Source organism: Pteropus medius, unplaced genomic scaffold (assembly GCF_902729225.1).
Source record: "Pteropus medius unplaced genomic scaffold, Ma_sr-lr_union100, whole genome shotgun sequence".
Lineage (NCBI taxonomy): Eukaryota > Metazoa > Chordata > Mammalia > Chiroptera > Pteropodidae > Pteropus > Pteropus medius.
This window is the reverse complement of record NW_024351730.1, coordinates 30,820,454-30,844,480: the sequence shown is the minus strand read 5'-3', so window position 1 is coordinate 30,844,480 and position 24,027 is coordinate 30,820,454. Positions and strand designations below refer to the sequence as shown.

Below are 24,027 nucleotides of genomic sequence, written 5' to 3'. Positions count from 1 at the left end.
TAGCATATTTGGAGCATCAGGACGCAGTCTAGTGGAATTGGTCTAGCACTGGATTAGTGTTTTTTGGTTTATCAGTATTATCATTTTCCCCACCCACTGCAAAACTCTTTATTTCATTTGACTTTTGCGAGAAATGGCACCAAGCCAACCTACCACACTCAGAGATAGCATGGTGTTTTGGAGAGCCCTGGAATCAAAATTAAGAGACTGAGGCTGCAGCTGTCACTGGCAGTGAATTTCTGAAGCTCCTTGTAAGCACGCTTAGTGCATCAGGTTTTCCTGTGTGAACAGCTGCCTGTGAGGAGGTTGGGGGCTAAGATAGTGCTTATTCAACTTTTCGATCTTAGGACCTTTGGGTCCTTAAAAACTATCAAGGACTCTAACCACTTTTGTTTATGTGGTTTGCATCTATCAACAGTCATTATATTAAAAATGAAAACATTTTAAAATATATATATATTAATTCATTTAAAAATAATGATAAAACCATTATAGGTGAAATTAGTTACATAGTTCTATGAACAAAACTTTTACAAACCAAAAAATCTAGTGAAGAAAGCAGAATTGTTTTACAATTTTGCAAATCTCTTTAATGTCTGGCTTAATTGAACACAGGTGGATTCTCACATCTGCTTCTACATTCAATCTTGCGATACTTCTTTGGTTGAAGCATATGAGGAAAACCCAGCCTCACCCAGGTATGTGGTTGGAAAGGGGGGGAATATTTTAATAGCCTGTTGAGATCATTGTTTCTTGAAGATAATAGTTTTAAGTTTCTTAAAGATTGCCTGCTGTATGGCATCTGAAACTACATCAATGAACTTTTCATACTCTTACCTTAAAATCCATTGGTCCGTCTTGCACTTTGAATGTATCTTTTACCCATGCTTAATATAGCATGCATTGGTCATTTAGAAGATAGTAGTTCACTAATGTATCAGTGAACTACATCACTGCTGCTACATACTATAATTATGTAGATCTTCCAAGTGTTGACATACTCATTATGTATCAAAATATCACATCATATATAATATTAAAATATCACCAGCAGTCTCAAGAAATTGTAAGTCAGATTCACAATGGGAGATACAAGTTTTCCAAAATTAGAATTTTTCCTTAAAACCTAAAATTGTATAATTGGCAATAAATACTGTTTACTGTTTTCTTTGAAGCTCACTTTGTTAATTTCAAGAGCATTTCTGCCAAAGAACTATCGTTTGTCAGTTCTTTGCAGTAATAACAGTGTTCCATGAGAAAAGCAGCCAGTTCATCCCACAACTCAGTTGCACAGGTGCTTTCTGAGACAAACACTGAGAAGTACTACAGGACGTGGGTACTTTACGGGTACTTCTCATTTTGTGTCACACAGCTTAAGGTTCAAAATTTAATAAAAGTAGTAATTTTGACTGCTTCTGCAGGGACATTCTTAAATGAAACAGGCAGTTTTCTTTCTACTGCGAGCACTTGGCAATAAATAATAGCATGATTTCTACTAGCAGTTTGATGCCACTGGCTTAATTCCTGCTTATATTCCAGCAGTTTGACTTGTCATTGCTTTTGCAGTTCAGTACAAACATCAGCACCGTGAAAAAAGACAACGTTTTAGTAGTGTGGGAAAATGGTCTTCGTGGTCATAGACCATGTAAAGGTTTCAAGACTCCCAGGAGTCTGCGAACCACTCTTGAGACGCGCTGATCCAAGATGTGTGAGATGCCACCTAAATTACGAAGTGGCGTTTATGCAATAATCTCATGTGGGAACAGTGTTCTTAATCACAGGCCTGGGGCTCTCAGCTGGGCTCCCACTGCAACCTGCTACGGGCAAGAGCAGGCCCTGCCACACTGGACTCACTGTTGGCGCCACACCCGCTGTTGGAGTACCGTCTCCACAACTCAAAGCCACACAAAGACCAAAAGCACATCTCTGAAGTGCGGGAGTTTCTATAAAAGTCTCTCTAGTCATATTCTTCTCGTCAAGACTCTAAAATTTTCGCTAATGTAAAAACCTATTAATGGTAATGTTTTTATATTAGGTACTGTTCTACCTTCTATATAATACACCGGTCAGGAGCTTGGCAGCCGAGAGTCAGTCTGGGGTCTAAGTTCCTCTTCTACCACTTATTGTACGGTATTGGGCAACTTCTCCAAATCCGAGGATTTTATGTAAATTTATTGAGATACAATTAGCATACTACATGTAAATTTTGTTATAACATCTGCCCTGAGAAAATTGTTATAGAATTAAATCAGGTATGTATATATAAATAAACATGTAGTGCTTACAAGCATGTTCAGTATATTATAGTGTTAATTTGGAAGTATGTGCATAAAAGGAATGATACACTATAATGTTTTATAAAGTTTAAATAAAGCCACCGACAGGTATTTCATCTTCAGTCAGAAACAGAGCAGGCAAATGTTAGTGTGGGAAGAGCACTGAGAAATCATCCCCTTCAACAGAGGAGATGAGCTCAGAGAGAGGTTTGGCATCCCCGAAGCCACGTTGCTTATTAAGTTTAATTCCTAGCTCTACCCCAGAACTTCCTGGCTCGTAGGCCAATGTCTTTACAACCAGCTCCCAGTTTACAATTTTTTTGTGTGTGACTACAGTAAAAATGTACTTGGAATGTTATTTCTGTATCATCCATGCATAATTATGCCCTCCTTCATCAAGAAAATAAAGGTTAGAACTTCAACTATCTATCACATTCTTGCTCAACAAAGACAGGAAAATTGCAAGCTGCATTTCAGAGCAGAGGACAGTGATATTTAAAGAAAAATAACTTTTAGGATCTTGCTCTAAAGCACTACTAAAATTTCAAACAAAAGATGTACCCTAAAAAAACACTTTCTGTTCAGAAAAGGAGGCTACTCCTTTGCAGTCTAGTCTGATTAGAGAGAAATAAACCATGGAGCAAAGGTCAACCTAAGGAGTCTTGATTGTAAACTTAAGAATCATCACAGTCTGGCTCTGCAGACTGATTCTGTGGAGAGAAAGAAAGGAAGATCTATAAAGCAATGTTATTCAGTGGACTGTGGTTCAGGTTTAGATCCACCCATATATAGGCGTCTTCATCCTTTTAAGGTAGCAATTAATGTGTCCATGCTGACACATATTCCCCTGGGCCTTGAGGGTGATACAGAAATGTCATAACTACCTTCTTCAGGTACTTTCTAGCCTATAAACTAGAGAGGCTTGCATTCATGTAAGCATCTGTAATTGAATTTTCAGCAAGTATTTCATTCTTTACCATGTCTAATTCAGTAAAAATGATGCTCTCTTCGCAATTTGTTTTCGTAGCTTGTAACCTTCATATCATTCTATTATCATCATCTCATTTTCGATCCTTTATTGCATTCGTATTCTTACTAAATTATGTAATACAAAACTTTCTCAGAAAATTCTTGTCAATTTGAGTTGTTTTTCCGCCACCCTGGGCTCTTGGTCTTTTGCAGATATTTGCCTTTGTTTTGTATAAGTGTCACCACTGATTTTTATCTTCCTCCTTTTTAAAGGTGGATACTCCTCCCCAGACTTTATATTTGCTGAGACAGTGTGAGTCGATTCTCCTTAACACCATTCACCTTCCGTTTGAGGACTGGCTGTTGGGATTTTTGCACTTCTGCCTTTACCTGCTATAGTCAGTTCTCAACTCAGCAGCAACAGTGAGCTTGCTAACTGCCACATCATGTGTTTCTGCTTTAAGACCCTGCAGGGCTCCTCACCTCTTTTGCCCTCATTCACTCTGCTCTGCATACATGCCAGGCTCACCCCTGGGCAGGGCCTTTGCCCCTACTGGAACCTCTGCCTGTGAAGATCCTAACCCAAGCGGGCTCTCTTCCTCCTTCACCTGCTTCAGGTCACCTTTTAAAGAGGCCTTTCCTGACCACCCTGCAGTATTTACAGTTGTAGTTTGCCTGTCTCTAAATTCCCCATAATTGCTGTTCTCTCCTTTGTTCTTCCCTGTCGCATAAAGCGCAATCTGATGTGTATTATTTGTTTGTGGTGTCTCCCCAGTAAAGTGTAAGCTATATGGAGGCTGATATTTGTGTCTGTTTTGGTCACGACTTGGCAGAGTAGCTGCTCGATGAATTTGTTGAGTGAAGGAATTGGAGGTAGACCTTGACTTATTGTCCTTCAACTTTTTTATTATTATTGTTGTTGTAGGAACATTTAATATGAGATTGACCCTCAACAAATGTTTAAGTACAGATTAATTTATAGATCACTGCAGACACAGCTCTAGACTTATTCATCTTGCACAACTAAAACTTTATGCCCCTTGACTAGCATCTCCCATTTCTCCCTGCCTCTGGGCCCTGGCGACCATTATTCTACTCTCTGCTTCTATGAGTTTAACTAATTAAGATACCTCATATAAGTAGAATAACACAGCGTTTGTCCTTCTCTGACTGGCCTATTTCACTTAGCATAATGTTATGGACCTTCGACGTTAATGCAATATGCTTTCATGGAAATCTTAAGTCATCTTTCTTGTGTTGAATTTGAGCTTTCACATGCCACATGCCCGAACACTCATATTTCAAACTTTCAATGGAGTTTGATCTTAAACATCCAAAGTTCCTTAGCCCTTGGGGGCACTCTTGAGAAAAGTGCCCTCTCTCTGCAGGGAGAACCACCTGCCTGCCAGCCCAGGGTAGAAACCGCAGGTCAGGGAAGAAAGCCTGTCCTCCTTCTCTTAGTCCAGACACTTCACCGAAGAAGTACAGATGGCAAATAAGCATGTGAAAAGACACTCTACATCATGTATCATAAGGAAAAGGCAAGTTAAAACACTACATACCTATTAGAATGATCAAAATCCAGAACACTGACAAAATTGAATGCCAGCAAGGATATAGAACAATAGGAACTCTCATTCATTGCTGGTGAGAATGCAAAATGGTACAGCCACTTTGAAAGTTTGACGAGTTTCTTAGAAAACTGAACATGAACTTACCATACGATCCAACAGCCACAGTTCTTGGATTTACCCAAAGGAGTTGAAAAATGATGTACACTGATGTTTTACAACAGCTTTATTCATAATTGCCAAAACTTGGAAGCAAGCAACATGTCCTTCAGTAGGTGAATGGATAAATAAACTGTGGTACATCCAGACAATAGAATATCATTCAGCTCTAAGAAGAAATAAGCTATCAGCCATGAACAGACGTGGAGTAACACAAATGCATGTTACTAAGTGAAAGAAGGCAACCTGAGAAAACTATATACCATACAATTCCAACTATACGACATTCTGGAAAAGACAAAACTATGGAGACAGTAAAAAGATCCAGGGTTGAGGTGGGGGTAGGAATGAATAGGAGAAGAACAGAGGATTTTTAGAGCAGTGAAAATACTCCGCGTGATATCATAATGATGGATATTTGTTATTATAAATTTATCCAAACTCAAAGAATGTACAACACCCAAAATGAACCATAATGTAAACTATGTTCTTTGGATGATTATAATATGTCCGTGTACGTTCATCAGTTGTAACAAATGTACCCCTGTGGTTGGGAAACGTTGATAATGGGGAAGGCTATGCATGTGACAGGGTGGGCAGGGGAGTGGCAGAGCAGAGGGTATATGGGAAATCTCTGTATGTTCCCCCTCAATTTTGCTGTGAACCTTAAACTGCTCTAAAAAATAAGTCTTAAGAATGGTAAGGGAGGGAGTCACAGCCAGGGAGAAAATATTTGCAAGTCCTATACAGCAGGTCCTCAAATAAAATTGTTTCTTTCAACATCATTTTATTATAATGTTGATGAGATGCCAGAGGAACTTAACTCTCCTTTAGATCAATTAGCATATGACAAAACTGGTCTTGTTATACATCATTTCACCACAGTTCCAAGAACCTATCGACAATGTTAAATGAGGGCTTACTGTATATAATATGGATTTGTATCCAGGATATATAATGATGTCTTACAACTCATTAAGAAGAAAAAACATTCCATGCAAAAGCGAGCAAAGATGAATAACATGAAGGATGATATACAAATGGCAAATAAGCACATGAAAAGATGCTCAACATCATTAGCCATTAGAGAAATGCAAACTAAAACCACCTTGAGATATCTCCAGACATGAGCTAGAATGGCCATCATTAAAAAGACGGACAATGCTGGGTTTCGGTGAGAATATAGACAAACTGGAACCTTTGTACATTACAGGCAGGAATGCAGGATAGCCACTTTGGACAGTCTAGTCATTTCTTTAAAAGTTAAACTTATCACATAACTCAGCAGTTTTACCCCTAGAACTTTATCTGAGAGAAATGAAGACATGCCCACACAAAGACACATCTACAAATATTCCTAGCAACATTTTTCATAAGAACCAAAAATTAGAAGTAACCCAAATGGCAATCAAATTGTAAATGGGTCAGCAAACTATGGTATTAATAAAAAGGAACGAAGTACCAATACATGCAAAACTATTATGCCAGATGCAAAACACTACATATTGTATGATTTAGTTTATAAGAGATGTTCAGAAAAGACAAAGCTATAGAGAAAAAGCAGATCAGTAGTTGCTTAAGGCTGGGGGTTTTAATGGGATTAACTGCAGATGGGCACCAGGGAATTTTTTGGAGTGATGAGAATGTTCTCAAACTGGCTCTGGCGACGGTTGCACAATGTAATGGTGTGTAAATTCTTTCTCAATATAGCTGTTGAAAAACAAAGAAGAAAACAAATAGAACTGTTGATAGTTCGAATGTCTGATTTTTTTCCGGTTTAATTTTTTTATTTAAGTATAGTTGGTATACAATATTATATTAGTTATATTAGTTTCAATAGTGATTTGACATTTTTATACCTTAGAATGTGATCACCTTGCTAATTCTAGTAATCATCTGTCACCATGCTAATTTATCACAATATTATTGACTGTATGCCCCTTCAGCTTTTTCACCCATCCCCACAACCACTTCCTTCTCTTAACCATTCTTTTGGTCTGTGTTTCTGAGTCTTTGTTTTGTTTTGTTTCTTCATTTTGTGGTTTGTTTGGTTTGGGGGTTTGTTTGTTTGGTTGGTTCCATGTAAGTGCAATCATTAAGTATTTGTCTTTCTCTGTCTGACATATTCCACTTAACCTAATACCTTCTAAGTGTTTCCATGTTGTTGCAAATGGCAAGATTTCATTCTTTTTTTATTACTGTGTATTCCTCTGTGTGTGTGTGTGTGTGTGTGTGTGTGTGTGTGTGTGTGTGTGTGTAATATCTTCTTTATCCATCCATCATTAGATACTTATGTTGCTCCCATGTCTTGGATATTGTAAATAATGTTGCAATGAACATAGGGTACATATATCTTTTCAAATTGATTTTCATTGTCTTTGGATAAATACCCAGCAGTGGAATTGCTGGATCATATGGTAGATCTCTTTTTCGTTTCCTGAGGAATCTCCATATTGTTTTCCATAGTGGCTGCAACAATTTGCAGTCCCACCAATAGTGCACAAGGGGTCCCTTTTCTCTATATCATTGCCAACACGTTATTTGTTGGCTATTTGATAATAGCAATTCTGACTCGTGTGAGGTAGTATCTCATTGTGGTTTTCATTTGCATTTCCCTGATTAGTGATTTGAGCATCTTTTCATATATCTGTTGGCCATCTGTATCTCTTTAGAGAAATGTCCTTTTCATGTCCTTTGATCAGATTATTTTTGTTGTTATTGAATTGTACGAGTTTCTTATATATTTTGGATATCAACTCCTTATTGGATATGTCATTTGTGAATATATTCTCACATTGACTAGGTTGTCCTTTTGTTGATGAGTTCCTCCACTGTGCAGAAGCTTTTTAGTTTGAAGAAGTCCCATTTGTTTTGTTTTGTTTGTTTCTTTGTTTCCTTTGCTCAAGGGGACATATTAAAAACAAAAAACAAAAAAAAAACTATGTTACTCAGATGTCAAATAGTTTACTACCTATGTTTTTCTTTTAGGACTTTCATGGTTTCAGGTCTTACATTTAAAGTTTTAATCCATTTTGAGTTTATTTTCATATGTGGTATAAGACAGTGATCTAGTTTCATTTTTTTGCATGTATCTGTCCAGTTTTTCCAACACCACTGTTGAAGAGACTGTTGTCACTCCATTGTTTAGTCTTACCTACCTCCCTTGTCATAGATCAATTGACCATATTAGTGAGTGTTTCTTTCTGGGCTCTTTGTTCTCTTCCATTGATCTATGTGTCTAGGGTTAGTTTTTTGTTTTGTTTTGTAGGCACCATACTGTTTTGATTATTATAACTTTGTAGTATAGTTTAAAATCAGAGAGCATGATATCTCCAACTTTGTTGTTCTTACTCAAGATTGCTTTGGTTTATTCTCAGTTTTGTTGATATGACATTTGTTGATAATCACATTGTTTGGCAATGTTGAAACCACTCTTGTATCCACTTGATCATGATGTATAAGCCTTGTGAGGTACTGTTGAATTCAGTGTGCTAGTATTTTCTTGAGAATTTTAGCATCTGTATTCATCAGGCTTATTGGCCTGTAATTTTTTTTTTTTTTTTTTTTTTTAAGTGTCTGATTTGGGTATCAGGGAAATGCTGGCCTGGTAGAATGGGTTTGGAAGCGTTCCTTCCTCTTCAATTTTTTAAATAGTTTGAAAAGGATAGGTACTAATTCTTCTTTAAATGTTTGTTAAAATTCACCTGTGAAGTCGTTTGGTCCTTGGTTTCGTGCCCCCCATCCCCCCGCAATTTCATTGCTAGTAATTGGTCTGTTCAGATTATGTTTCTTTCTGTTTTAGTCTTTAAAGGCTGTTTCTCAAATTTTATACATTTATTCTAGATTGTCCAATTTCTTGGCATATAATTGTTCATACTATTTTTAATGATCCTTTGTATTTCTGTGGTGTTGATTGTAATCTCGTCTTTCATTTCTGATTTTTAAAATTTGTTTTCTCTCATTTTTGTTTAATGAGTCTTGTTAGAGGTTGTTAATTTTACTTATTCTTTCGAAGAACCAGCTCTTAGTTTCATTAATCTTTTCTATTAATTTCTTTTTTCTATTTTGTTTACTTCCACTCCGATCTTTATTATTTCCTTTTTCTGCTTACTTTGAGTTTTGTTTGCTCATCTTTTTCTAGTTTCTTTAGTTGTAAATTAAGATTGGAAATTTAGTTTATTTGGAAATTTTTCTGCCTCTTGAGGTAGGACCGTATAGCTATAAATTTTCCTTTTATAACTGCTTTTGCTACATCTCATAAATTTTGTAAAGTTATGTTTTCATTTTCATTTGTCCCAAAGTAGTTTCTGATTTCCTCTTTGACCCATTGGTTATTTACAAGCATATTGTTTACTCTCCACTTATTTGTGTGTTTTCCAGTTTTCTTCTTGTAATTGATTTCTAGTTTCATGCCATGTGGTCAGAAAATATACTTGATATAATTTCAGTCTTTTTGAATTTATTGAGGCCTGTTTTGTGGCCTCATATGTGATCTATTCTGGAAAATATTCTATGTGCACTTGAGAAAAATGTGTAATCTGTAGTTTTTGGATGAAATGCTCTGTATCTATCAAATTAAATTGATCTAATGTGGAATTTAAGGCTAAATTTTCTGTCTGGATGATAGATCCATTGAAGTAAGTGGAGTATTAAAGTCCTCCAACTATTAGAGTATGATTGTTAATTTCTGCATGCATGTCCATTAACATTTGCTTAATATACTTGGATGCTCCTATGTTGTATGTGTGTTTACAATTTTTATATCCTCTTTATAGATCGACCCCTTTAAAATTATATGATGTCTTTCTTTGTCTTTTCTTACAATCTTTGTTTTGAAGTCTGTTTTGCTAATCCAGATTTCTTTTCATTTCTCTTTGTATGGAATATCTTTTTCCATCCCTTCACTTTGTCTTATGAGTCTTTCGATCTAAAGCAATTCTCTGGTAAGCAGCACATAAATGGGTAATGTTTTTTTTCCCATTCTTCCACCCTGTATCTTGATTAGAGCATTCAATCCACTTACATTTAGTGTAATTGATAGGTATGTACTTTTTGCCATTTTATTTGTTGTTGTTGTTTTTTGTGTTGTTCTTCACTATTCCTTCTTGATGGATTTTTTATTTGTTGGGTTTTTTGGTGTTTTGATTGGATTTCTGTCTCTTCATTTTATCTCCAATTCATTAGTGTTTTTCTCTGGAGTTTTTTCTTGTTCATTCATTCGAGGCTTATTCTTCTGCCTCCCTCTTTTTTTTTTTTTTTTTTTTTGACTTTGTTTCTATGAGTGGACTAGAGTCTCTCTCCCAGTCTTGAAAGAGTAGTCTCTGTGTATACTGTGTGTTGAATAGTTTTGACAGGCTGGTTGTAGTCAGGGCAGCTATGCGTGGACCCTGGTGTGTCACCTGCCCTTAAGGAGTTGGTGGCTTCAGGTGGGGTAGCCTGGTGCCTGTGTGCTTCCTTGCCCTTCTAACCTGGGTGGGACTGCCTGATACAGAAGGGGCTGCTTAGTTGGCTCATAGAATGCCTTGTTGCTTTAACTGTCTGTGATTAGAGCAGGGTCTGCACAGGGCTACTTTGCATGCTTGCTACTAAAAATGCCACCAGCTCTGCTCCCTCTCAGGCTGTGCAGCTCTTAGTTTAATCAGCTGCCCTTCACGAGTGTCCTGTTGCTTTAAATGTCCCCAGTCCGAACAGGGTCTGGGTGGGGCCACCTCGTGGGCCTTTATCTCAGTGACCTACTAACTCCACCCTTTCTCTGGGTAGGGTGGCTTTGTGTGCTAGTTTTCCACACTCTCTGGGCGGGGCAGCCCTGCAGACGCACAGCAGCACCCCACTTACTCCGCATAGGGCAGCCCTGCGTGTGGGTACTGCAGTTTTGCTAACTCCACACCTTCCCCAGGAATATCAGCCCTATGTCAGCACCTAGGAGAACCCCACTACCTCCGTACTTTTCTCTGGACATGGTAACCCTGCAGGCAGGTACTATATAGCTTTTTGCTATTTCTGCACCCTTTCCAGGCAGGGAGCCCCACATGCCCTCAGCCTAGTGGGTGTGCAAAGCAACACCCTGTTGTACCCATTGGATCCATCTCTAGTAGAGGGGCCCCTTGTATGCACACTATGGTGCCTTCGTGTTTCTGCTAGATCTAGCTGGATCTGGGGATGCACTACAGTGCCCTGCCAGTGGGCCATGGAACCTAGTTGGAGCTCCTGCCTGCTATCCACGTATCAGGCAAATATAAACAGTGGCACTCACCAGTTCCTCTAGTCCTGAATTATTCCATCAGCTCCGGAGAGCTCTCATGGTTCTCCGACCATTTCTATGTGGTGCTTTTTGTACAGAAGCTGTTCCGTTGGCTCAAAGTTGTCTCTTAGGAGGAGCTGCTCTAAATATAAGTATACATTTGGTGTGTTTTGGGGAGAGGGAGAGCTCAGCATCCACCTATGCCACCATCTTAAACTCACCCCTGTACTAGCCTCTGGTTCCTTAACAAGTTTTTGAGATTAATTAAAACTCGTCAAAAATAAACTTACTAGCTTGCTCAAGAATGTTCTCCAAACTTATCACTCCTCTAGGTCTTGTCTGAAGTTTGACATTGCACATTCTTGAATAAAAAATAAAAAAAACGCCTGGATCCATTAAACTTAAGCTGATTGCACAATAGAAAGAAGGATTTGAGCGCTTGAATTCCAAGTCCCATGTGTACCCCGTTATGCTGTAAGTTTGACAAAGAGCAGTTTGAGATTTCATTTTCTAAGAGGACACCTCGGGAAGACTGTCTCCCAATAATTTTCTCTCTCTGGGCAACAAAGCTTTTTGCTTTACCCACCCATCATGTCTTTTGTACACATTAGAGAACCAGACTGTACTCTCTCTCCTCCTTTGGAAACTAACTTTGTCACCATCAGATAACGTTCCATTCATCAGCCCTTATTCAAGTGACTCTCAAGTTACTTCTTGATTCAAGAAGTTTCTCCCATTCTGCACAGGAAGACAATATATATAAACTGTGGGAAGTGCCATAGAAATTCAGTACTTTTTCTATTATAAAGATAGTACCTCTTGACAAACACACATGTTTAGTCATCACCAGAACTTAATTATCCCTATCCCTGAAGATGTCACTGTAAGTGTGGGTGATGGAAAATACACAATGTACAATACTTCTGTATATCCATCATCATTGTGCAAACACAGTTGAATGAATGTTTCTTCTCCAATGAGAGAATGGCATGATGAGTAAAAATGTGATATATTTGTTTTATTTTCCTATCTGCTTCAGTAAAAGATTCTGAGAACTGATTGACATATATCATTAGCTATCTCCTGCCTGTATACAGTAGTATATATATATTGTTTCTACTTTTTTACTGAACATGGTGATACTTTGTTCAAACCAAAGTACAAAGAGATACTATAAATGAAAAAGAAAAGTGGGTGTGGTCCTTTAATGCTCAGACAGTAACTGTATATGTACCACCACAGGGGGAAAGCACTGAGGAAGCATTTACATCCCACGGATTAAAAAGACAAGCAATTAGAGTACCATTAGAGTACCTCCAAAAATAGCAAATTTGGAACAATTAGCCATTACTGTGAAGAAAGTTCCTACTCTTTCGTATTTCTGCTACCACATTGCTATACTGAAATTTAAGCCCTATTCACAGTGCAAATATGAAAAATGATCAAAGTCAGGGTTTTATGGCTATCTTTTGTAAAATATATTCTATTTTAATATACATGCTATAAAAGTACACTAAAAAGGTACTTTAGAGCTGTTAAAAATTTATTTTTATATATAGAATAATGTACATCCAGCTCAAAGTATATTTGAGGAAAGCTATTATTGTGGCCCTAAATATTTCTAGCTTAATATTTTGTTTATAATATTGATTTTATAACACATGTATTCAGTAATGCTCTCTTATAATTTTGTATTGCAGTGCCTCACCAATCACTTTAAAGAAAAATGCAGGCAGAACTGTGGATCTCCAAGGAGTTCTTGTTGTGCAAACCACCAAGTTTTCAATGTAAATTCCTATTATACAATTTTCATTTTTAAAAAAATTCTGGTATGTTAAATTCCTTTGTGATCAACATTTGGAACTTTCATGAGGCAAATAGAGATGCTGAAAATTAACTTGTAGGTAGCCTGATTTTAAAAGTGATCATTACCTTTTATAGTAACATTTCCAATGCCAATTCTAGGTTTTTATGAAATAGTTTGAAACAACGCTGACTGAACACATCCAGTGGTAATGAATTGACTGAATACATATCAAACCAAGATAACAGACTCTTGGTACTGAGTTTCACTGCATCTACCATAATCATGTACTGCACATGATGAAGCCGCTAGTTACAGATTACATCCCAGGAATATCTATCGTGGAACCCAGGCATATCTACAATCTTTTATTGTAGGTATATTAGTAGAACAGAAATATAAAATAATCGAAATGTTTCTGATTAAAACAAAAATATTTACTCTTTTCATTAGCAAAACATTCTTTAAAATACATGTATTTCTCCTCTCTGAACATTTAGCCAAGGAGCAACAGGCAATTTTCAAAGGTTTATTGCTGACTCTTCAATACAATAAACACGGTTTCAGAGAGCACACAGCTACAGTAGCTTATTTACGTTTACTGATAAGAAATTTATCCTCATCTGGTTACAGTGTCCAGTCCACTAGAGGAAAGGTTTGGCGTTTGTGTGCTTTTTGTTCTTGGTGAGAATCACTTCTGCTTGATTTTCATTCTTGGAAGAAAAATTTCATTAGCCGATGTCCTCAGGTATTATGACATGATGTAAAGACGAATGGAACAGAGATTAGCCACTACCATGGAGTTAGTCTGGGATTGGGTCTCCAGGCAGATCTTCCTTCTTGCCAGGTGAGTGTCCACTGTTTTGCACAGGGAACCGGAAGGCACCCAGGACACAGGCATGCACAGCCTTATCGAGAGACGGGTCACTCTCGTTGGCAGACCCCCCTGTCTGCTTCAGCCACCACTCCTACTCACTACCCTACATTTTGACCTTTGTGCTTATGGCTACAGAACTTATAGAAACCAGTTCACTAGAAAACAATGACAAGCAGAGAACTTGACCAAGAGGTGGCTGTGCCACATGTCTTTATGCTGTTTCCTGAGCTATTGTTATCTGTGGAAATAATCTGTAGACAATGTATACATTATGTTCTTCGTAGTAGAATTTCCTTTGTTTCTCTTGAAAAGGTTTGTGAGGTTTGTTTTTACAAACAACTTTATCAGAAGTACAGTCTGATTGTCTGCCCTTTCTAGCAAGCCAGTGACGGTGGAAATTTCAGCCTCCTTCTCTTGAATTTCAGACCTACCTAAAAGTGGAATGTTTTTCCCTGACAAATGATTACTTACCTTTTTTTTTTTTTGGATCCAATTCAGCCTTTCAGAAAATACTTCAGACCAAGAGTAGGAAGTGCAAGAGAACTAACTTCCTATTGTGCCTTACATAAAACATTTTGCTAAAATTGAGAGCAGCTCCAAGTGCAAAAGTAAATATTTGTGCAAAGGGCACACTGGCAGATGTAATCTTAAGACATCCTCAATTTACCCATTTTATAGTGTTTGACTCTTTAAAATGCAAGTCTTTTAAATTATGAAAATGGCAGGTAAAGGGAAGGAAGTTAACGTCAGAAAATACACTTTAGAAAAAGTACAGGATATTTTGATGACAATTTGCTACTTATTTCATAACTTAGATCAAGTAAGTGTTAAATATTCACAGTAATTTCAGAGAAGAAACATTCATGTCTATAAGTCTTCAATCTATTGCATTTTCAATCATTTTTCCGTACATTTACAAAATTTGATCTGTCAGTGCTTTCCTGTAGAATTCCTTATTGTCAGTTCAGTCCTTCCCTCTCTGGATCCAGTTATACCTTCAAGGTGGGCTGTAGGATTCCTTTCTCAATGAGATGAGTCTTCAGGGTTTTATAAATATTTAACTGCTGTTCTGGTTGAAGCACCAACAACTGCTGTAACACTTTGCTGGGATTTGGACCCCTGATTTAAAAAAAAAAAAAAAAAGGCAGAAAAGTCAAAGTCCATGCTGTTCAGAGAGCTAAGGGAAGCATATACCCACAATTTAAAGTAAGCAGTCTTTATACAGAAGCAGTCTTTACAGAATTTATAGAGAAGCAGTCTTTACAGAATTGAAACAGCTCTTGATCAGAGCTCACTTTAATGCCCAATTTTAGTGTCAATGGTAGGGAAAAATTCTCGGTTAAGAGGCGTGCAGCCTAGATGTGGTAAAAATGCACAAACACAAAACCCAAGAACAATGCTAGGCAAGATAGCGGGTGCAGATCTAAGTTCTACAAAAATTCTTAAAAGGGCCACCTGCGTTAGAGGTGGGGATAGATAACAAATCCTGAGTTTGGACAAGACACAAAAACTATCTTGTCTGGAAAAGAGCAAAATTCCTGGTGGGTGAGGATAAATCAAAAGAAGACATGAAAATATGCTTAAAATTTTTAGATTCAAAGAAATTTCCAACAATGGAAATGTATTTTGTGGAAGAAATACCCCCTGAGGAACTAGGAATGTTCAAGAGACAGGACACAAAGATTCAGAGCCTTGCTCCTACCTGCGATCTACTATAGGTGCCACAGACTTTGGACAAAGAAAAGTCTTAGGTAAACCCCAATATAAGAAACAAAAGTGGATCTGCTCTAGTTGAAAGGAGACCGAGGAGGAGGAGAGCCCTGCCCTGCTCACCCACCTTCCCAGTAGTCCTGGGAGGGAGGAAATGAACCCAGGTAGAACTGAAGTAACTAAAGGCAGTGACACGGTGCACTCGACAGCCAGCGCAGGGAGCTCTCCTCAAGCAGCTCCCTTTCTGTCAGATCCTCCACCAGCTCTGCTCCAGCCCTTCTCTTGCCACCCTTCAGTGGTGCACTCTGAGTGAGAGAAAGTCTGGCCAAGGGCTCCTACCCTCACACCTTTCCCTGCAGTGACGCTATTATAGTTGAGGGATTACAGTTTCCTATCCCCTGGGCTCTAGAACTCAACTCATTTACACATTGGAGATCACCTCTGTGATCTTCTAAAGTGCTATTTTGTCATTTTCAGAATGAACCTAATCAGAAGTGAATCTACATGTATTGTTCGTTGTTAATTTCTGCAGTTGACTTGAATGGGATAAAGCAAGATGTAATACATAGAGAATGGTAAAAAAACATTTACACGGGTAGTTAAATTTATGGCTCACAATAAGACTATTTGGTTCAAATGCAATTACAGGAAGCAGAAAACCCAGCAACAAAGAAATGCCTGCTATTATAGTGATCTCGCAACAAAAATCTTGGATTTAAAAAATTGTACAATATGTGGATTTAACCATCCCATGAATCACCTTCATGCACATGGCTCAATTCATTTGCCAAAAACCTGCAGCCAATTGGATGTCTCTCACAGCCACCATCTACTCAAGTCAGGACACGGCTGGCCTTACATTTCTTCAAAAGATTCAGTAACTTTGTAACATAAACCCAGAATCGGGGCCCACAGAGAAAAAGAAGGCTATTCTAGCAAGTTCAGCTAAATGCAAAATGATGTCAGCAGGTGCTCCCAGCTAGGTGCATCCTGGCACCATACTTCTAAGAGACTAAATATTTGCTTTCAAATGGCAGACGACATGGCTCAGCAGGACTTCTCTCTACTGGGAGAACAGCATATCAAAAACAAAAAGTAGGAATTAGGGCCCTAAAAGTTGCCATCTTCTTAAAGAGTTCTAAGGATTTAACCACTAATTACTAATATTCAACTATATCAGTATAATAAATCATATAAATCTATTAAATCCTCCAAATAAAAAGACAAAGATTGCCAACTGGTTTATAAAAACAAACAAAATCCATCTTTATGCTTGTCATATGCTTTCACTATAAGGATAAAAGAATGCTAAAAAAAAATACAAGGATAGAGAAAGAAATGCTATGCAAACACTAACCAAAAGAAGACTGATGTAGTTATTCTAATATCCAAAACAGGTTTTAAGCAAATAGTATATAAAGATGGACATTATATAATGACATTAGGAGCAATTCAAGAGGGAGATATGACAGTCCTAAATGTGTGTACACTTAAATAATACTGCAAAATACATAAAGCAAAAAGAATTAAAAATAAGAGTAGGTAAATTTACAATCATAGTGAGAGATTCTGGCAAAGCTCTCTCTTTGAACTGTAGTAGAACAAGTGGACAGGAAAAAAAAACACAAAACAATCAGTACACAAGATTTAGCTAAACTTCACTCAGCTGACATATACAACATGCCATCCAGAAACTGTAGAATGTACATTCGGTTCATATGCACATGGAACATGTAACTGAAAAGACAATATACTGGTACATAAAGCAAGTCTCAACAAATGTTAAATACTGAAATAATAAAGAGCATGTTTTCTGACCATAGTGGTATCAAGGTAAAAAATCAATAGAAGGAGAATGAGAAAAATCTCCATTTGTTTGGAAACTAATCAATACACTTATAAATAATGCATGTGTCAAAGAGAATATACTAGAAATCAGAAAATATTTGTAACGAATAATGAAAATACAAATACAACATGTAGGATGAAAATAAAGAGTACTTAAAAGGAAATTTGTAGTCTTAGATGAATATATTAGACAAGAAGCCTGAAAATCAATAAGCTAAGCTTTATCTCAAGAAGCTCAAGAAAGAATAGCAAATTGACCCTAAAGATGGAGGAATGAAAGGTGAGAGAAGACATCAGTGAAATAGAAAACAAATATACAGCAGAGAAAGTTGACAAGGTCAGAATTTGATTCTTTGAAAAGATTAATGAAATTATAAATTCCTAAAAGACTGCTCAAGAAAAATAAGTGTTAATATAAAAATTCTCAGGCTGCTATGGACATATTTAAAATATATATTTAGGAATCGATCTATCTATCTATCTATCTATCTATCTATCTATCTATCTATCTATCTATCTATGAGTTTCAATCCAAATAACGATATGAAGGAAATACATATTCTCTATGGCACTAGCATGGAAAATAAAGTTAACATGTGGTTGATGTGGTTAGCTTTCATATCCCAAACTGGCATTTTCGGGCAGATTCAAATCATTAAGGTTATAAAACAAGAATAAACCACCCGCCCCCCCCCCCACACAACCATAATCCCTGGGCCCATTTCCTCTGTGGTACTTACTTATAACCACCTAACAAGCTATACTGATTTGTTTTATTTTCTACTTCTGCACCTTTTCCCTCCCACTTTCTAATAAGAACATCAGCCCTGAGGGCAGGAATTTGGTTTGTTTTGTTCTTAGCTATATCTGTGCCTAGAACATTTCCCAACACATAATGGGCCCTCAAGCACTAATTGATGGACTAAATGAATTATGTCCTCCTTTTAAATTTTTTGTATTGATTATCATTGTCATACTCAGAGTTGAGAAATTAAATCTTCTGGTTTTCCAATCCATATTAAATGGATTTTAACTTGGCCCTATAAAAACCATCACACAAACTACTGTTGTTTTAAGTTGTCCAAATGTATGTGAAATAAGTATAATTTAACCATACTGCTCGGGGCCACGGTGTGATACAACAGGGGCCACCATTCTCTTCTGATAGTATAGATTACCACTGACACAAAAAGTAACTCATTCAAACTAATGGCTGTGGAAATGAAAAACTTCAAGAAATCATCTAATAAAACAGTTTTTAAAAATCTAAAAGTACCTTATAAAACTTGTGATGTAGACATGCACAAACGTTGCCATCAAATACTGACAATCGAATCTGTCCATTATCCCACCATGTCCAGGAATAGTGTTTGCAAAATCCTTCAGAAGCAAACAAACATATTAATAATTTTTTTAAAAAATCACTCGCTATAAAATTCCTATCTGTAAATGTTTCTTTGGCATCACAGACACTACAGAAAATATTTTACTGTTGGATTTCTCCACCAAATACAAACTTACTGAAACAATAGCATACTTTTCTATTTAAGTAGAAACTATTTGGAAAGCTATTTTAGGGTTGTTGACAGAGGTACAACTGGTTCTAACTCATATTTAACTCATAGTTCTTACTCTGAAATAAACATCTTACTATTATGATAAATATTCTTTATTTAAGTGTTTAAGGGTAAAAAGAAAATCAAAATAGATAGTTCAAAATAGACAGTTCACTTGAGACACAGTCCATTAAACAGCCAAATTGAGGAATGGTTAGTAAGCCTCTGCAAATAGACTGTACATCTGTGTGAGTGCCCAAGAAATGGCAATGACTAATTCCTCTTCTAGTTTACTCAGGCAACCTGAAAACATCTAAAATGCAACAGCAATTACACCTTCATTTTAGACTTTTTAGCAAAAAAAAGTCTTACTATTGAACAAGAAACCTTGGATTGGAGACCGTTAAAGAAAATACCATTCTAAATATAACACCTCTCTGTTCAAAACAGTTACTGAGAAATTCTTTGGTTAATTTTTGCCAACAGATTTCCTTCCCTCTCTTCCATACTAAATGAAGCATAAGAGAGCCATGGTAACTCAATTCCACTCTGCCATGGACAGCCTTTACAGGACACTCATCATGCACGGCTATTGCTGCGGTTCTTTGTGGACATGTACAATCGCCCCTAGTATGTGGTCAGCATCTTGAGAACAAGGACATCTTACACACTTTTGAATACTGCATCCCACCTAACATAGTAGCTGACCCATTGCAAGTCGTAACTGAGTTCATTTATTTACCTGGCTTCTGGGTCCCTACTTGACCCAACCCTACCAACCTCTGCAGCCGGATCTACTCTTTACCGCAGCCACACTGTGCTTGCTCCCCTTTAAACAGGCTAAGTCCCTCCGCTGCTCTGTACTCACTGGCACTCTCTTCCTTAGATTTCTCTGCAGGACTCATTCGCCTTTTCTCAGATTTCTGCTCAAATGCCACCTCCTCCAAGAGACTGGTCCTGACCCTTCCCCACCCCAACCTTCAGCAGCCACTAACTTCTAATGGCACAACGTTCAATCTTAACTTAGTGAAGCCATGTGAAGAGAGCTGAGATAATATGGCAAATACATGTTGCTTTATGAGAATCTGATTTTAAAAGGTAATTTTAAGTATCTGGCACTAAATATGAGATTAACAAACTATGCCCCACAGCCCAAATCCAGCCCACTGCTTGTGTTTATAAATAAAGTTTTATTAAAACCCACCATTCACTGATATACTGTCCATGGGGCTTTCACACTATAATGGCAGCATTGAGTAGTTGCAATATGATTAATAAGCATATGATTTGGCCCTTTAGAGAATGAGTTTGCTGACCCTGATCTGGTAGAATGAACAGTTACATATCCGAAGGCTCTCCTGCATGTCCCTTCAAGTGAGACTATGGTAAGACACTAAACCTCAGACAATTCATGACTGGATTCTTGGAGGAGCACTTGTAGGACCAAGATTCTATGCTTGTCCCAACATTAAGTGACACGTGCCATTTCTATAAAAGCAGCTAAGTTGACACCATGAAATGTGTTAACATGGCATGACCAAAACCTAATAAAAAAGAATACATTTAAATCAGCCAGGAAACATTTATATGAGGCCGAACAAATAGAATGTAAAAGTTTTTGCTCAGGGGCTTAATGTGTGAAGCAAATAGAGAACCACATCCCAACCATATTTCATTCTCTAATCATATTCTCTAATAATGTAACCATCTGAACACACACCTTGATTTTGAAAGCTCTTTTGAATCCACTGGCAAAGAAGCCTCCAAATGGACCAATCAAAGATGCAAACGTTGAAAGAGCAATGCTGTGTATCTGGAAAGGATACAAGCTCACTGTTTCCTAAAGAGGGAATAAGAGGGGAAAGGTTGGAGCTAACTGAATTAAAGTTGTATTTGAGCATGCTACCTAAACTAAGAACCATGACATAAACAGTAAGTCAAATCATATATCACATTTTTGTTAATTTCACAAACTTTCAGAATCATGGGAGAAAAATACATTGTAAGCTGTCATTATCATCCTCTACTTAGCCAACATTCTCCATTCCCTCTTTATGCATATTGACCACACCTGGCACACTAAAATCTTGCAGCTAATAGGCTACTTTTCAGTTCATCTAGAAACTTTTTCAACACTTGAGTTGCAAGCTTACCAAGAATCAGTTGAGTTAATTTCTGTATTTGTTTTTTAACAGTAGTACTTTTTTTGGTAATTACATAATGTTTTAATTTTGTATTTTATTTCACTTTAATTTTATGTGGCAAAGTGAGGGGAAAATTGGGCTTTCTCTTAAAACTAAGTGAAATGCCGTGGAAACACATGAAAATAAGTTGCTTAAAAAAAGATTATCAAAATGAGCATCAGCAAAATGATTTGCAGAAGAGATCATAGAAACTGAGACATCTGCCAATTATTTGGTAAATTCTTAGTTCTTGCTCCACTTTAAATAAACTGAAACTACAAATTGTACAGAATGCATAACAGGTGTGGTTTTACAGCCTTTGTTAAGAACACCAGTCTTTGGACCTGTTTTCAAAGCAATGGCCTTGCCCCTAATCCAAGATTGGCAGCATCGAAAAGTTTTATAGCAGATAACAGATAGCTTGGACATTGAAAAATTCTTGGAAACCATGTATTGAACACTCAAGAAGAGAAAGAATTTGTTGGTTAACCTGATTCTCAAAACTTATAGGCTTTACTTAATCAAATGTTTCAGATAGACACATGCACATATGTGTATGTACACACAATTATTTGATTCTCCATTTTCAGTTAACCACCCACCAGTCCTGATGGCATGGATCAGCAGGGTTCTACTGGGCAGAATGTCAGCATCCTTTATTGTGAGACTTCAACGTTGCCTTTAAGTGGTAGCACTGTACTTTTGGAAGAAAAATTGATTTTTAGGAGCAACAGCTTTCTGTACTAGTAAAGGTCCCCTAAAAATTAAGAAATCTTTGAGCTGGTGAATTTTAATTAATTTTTAAACTGAGTCAATTCATGCCCTTGACATGTGAAACTCAATGTAACATTCAATTTGTAGAAATCTAAGGAATGTCAAAAATGTTTTCAAAACAAATACAAGATAAATTACCATCAGCATTCAAACCATTAGGCAAGTATATTCCTAATAAACAACTGGTTTATGACAGTAATATTAATTTTATGTTCAAGACAGGAAAATTACAAAGGAATAGAACATATTATTGATGCTAAGAAGACAGTGAAGCCACTTCTATATCGCAGAATTAACAATTCTACAGAAATCAATTTCTGGAAAAAAAATCCTAATCCTACTTTTAAATGAAGCTTAATCTTTGGGATAGAGGGTCCCTAACCACATTTATCTTACCTGTCTCAACACTGCCTTTAGAAAGGGAGGAAGTGAATAACTGTGAAGCTGGAAAAGTTCTGAGGGTTCACATTCTGTAACGAAGGAGTTCACATCGCTTCGGTATTCCACTGGGCAGACAAAGTACTGGTATTTGGATAACACGTAGGCGGCCTGAATAACGAAGCAAGAGTTCATGAAAAATTGAATGAAAAACTGTGTGTGTGTGTGTGTGTGTGTGTGTCAGCAGAAAGGTCAGAGCTAGAATACCAAAATTTCTTTGCATTCATATTCTGCTATGTATTCTCAAAGTTAGATGGTAATCACTGACCCAATAAAAGACCATGAAAAGCCACTGGAAAACAAAAGGCTTTGGAAATCAATGAGACTCTCTGTCTATGACTACGATTAAAATAGGTTGAGGTTAGAGAGAAAAATAAGCTGATGTGAACATTAAAATAAGAATTATAGAGGGGTTTTACTTTTCCAAAGTACACATAATGTTAGCAGAAGCTAACAATTATTAAGGTATGGGAGAGTACGACTGAAGTTCATTGCATAGGTTATATTTTATCAATTAATAAATAACCAGTGATTTAAAATTATTATTATTATTTTTTTTAAAGTACAGGTGAAAAACACTATTGTTCTTGACCAACCCAGAAAACTTTATTCTTTCCCTGGCCACATCACTGCGATTTTTAAGACAGCTGTCCTCAGCCATGGAAAAACATAGTTAAAAAAAAAATCTTATTATAAACATATATAGCTAGATAACAGGCTTTTCTCTTTTATTTTGCAGCCATTCACCCCATTATATTGCTCAAAAATGGTTAACAGAAGTGCAAATATGACACTAGGAATAGATATAAACTAATTTTGCTTCCAAACAACCAGTTTACTCGAAATCATTTAGTAAAAAGATATATAATTTCCCTCATTATTTCGTCATGCATTACATTCTTATAGGGTAGCTCTTTATTTTCTTCCAATGATATGACTATTCTCATAGTATTTCTAAATTAGTCTTTAATACCAAATTTTTATAGTATTATTTAACTTAACAATGTTATAATTATCCCTGCTTCGTAAGGCATGAATATTGAACAAGACCAGATCCCTTTTCATTATCTATACATCAATTATTATCTCATCAATATTCGACGTAAACATTGGATTGATTTCACCAAATTCTATTAGAATTTTCACTGAGAATAAACTAAACTTTTAAATTAAACAGGAATTATGATGGTTTTCCCATCCAGGAACCTGATACATTTTCGCTTATTTGTATATTTGTTCCCTCTCAAAGCTCCATGTTGTTACTAGTTACTCTATATTTGGCTATGGAATATATTCTAGAACTGTCAGGATCTAGGCTCTTAAAAATTAAACTTCTTGACCGTAACTTTTTTTTGGATATTTATCTTATATCCAGCCATTTTAATGGACCTTTATTGATTCTCATGAAATACCTTTTAATAAAAACCTGAATTCCATAACTGTAAACTAATTTTCAGAACATTAATGAGATCCGTTGTTCACGGCTAAAAGTGAACATCAATTATTTTTAACAAACATTTCCTGCAAATCGGCCTCACAGCAGTAAGCACTCGCTAATAAGCCAAGTAGCAGCGTGTGTTAAGGAGGCAGAGCTCTTCAACATCATTTGCATTCTCTGCTT

The 24,027-nt window shown here is 36.8% G+C and overlaps 1 protein-coding gene across 1 annotated transcript in view; it reads right to left on the bottom strand.

Moving 5' to 3' along the window:
• Positions 1-13,535: 13,535 nt before the first annotated feature.
• Positions 13,536-24,027, bottom strand: part of CDS1 (CDP-diacylglycerol synthase 1) — a 50,969-nt gene continuing 40,477 nt past the window's right edge. The window contains exons 10-13 of the mRNA XM_039845644.1: positions 22,365-22,517; positions 20,732-20,851; positions 18,732-18,835; positions 13,536-15,016 (exon numbers count right to left, since the gene is read on the bottom strand). Coding sequence (XP_039701578.1) covers positions 14,887-15,016; positions 18,732-18,835; positions 20,732-20,851; positions 22,365-22,517 — 507 coding nt within the window. The 3' untranslated portion in view covers positions 13,536-14,886. The remainder of the gene's footprint in view (positions 15,017-18,731; positions 18,836-20,731; positions 20,852-22,364; positions 22,518-24,027) is intronic.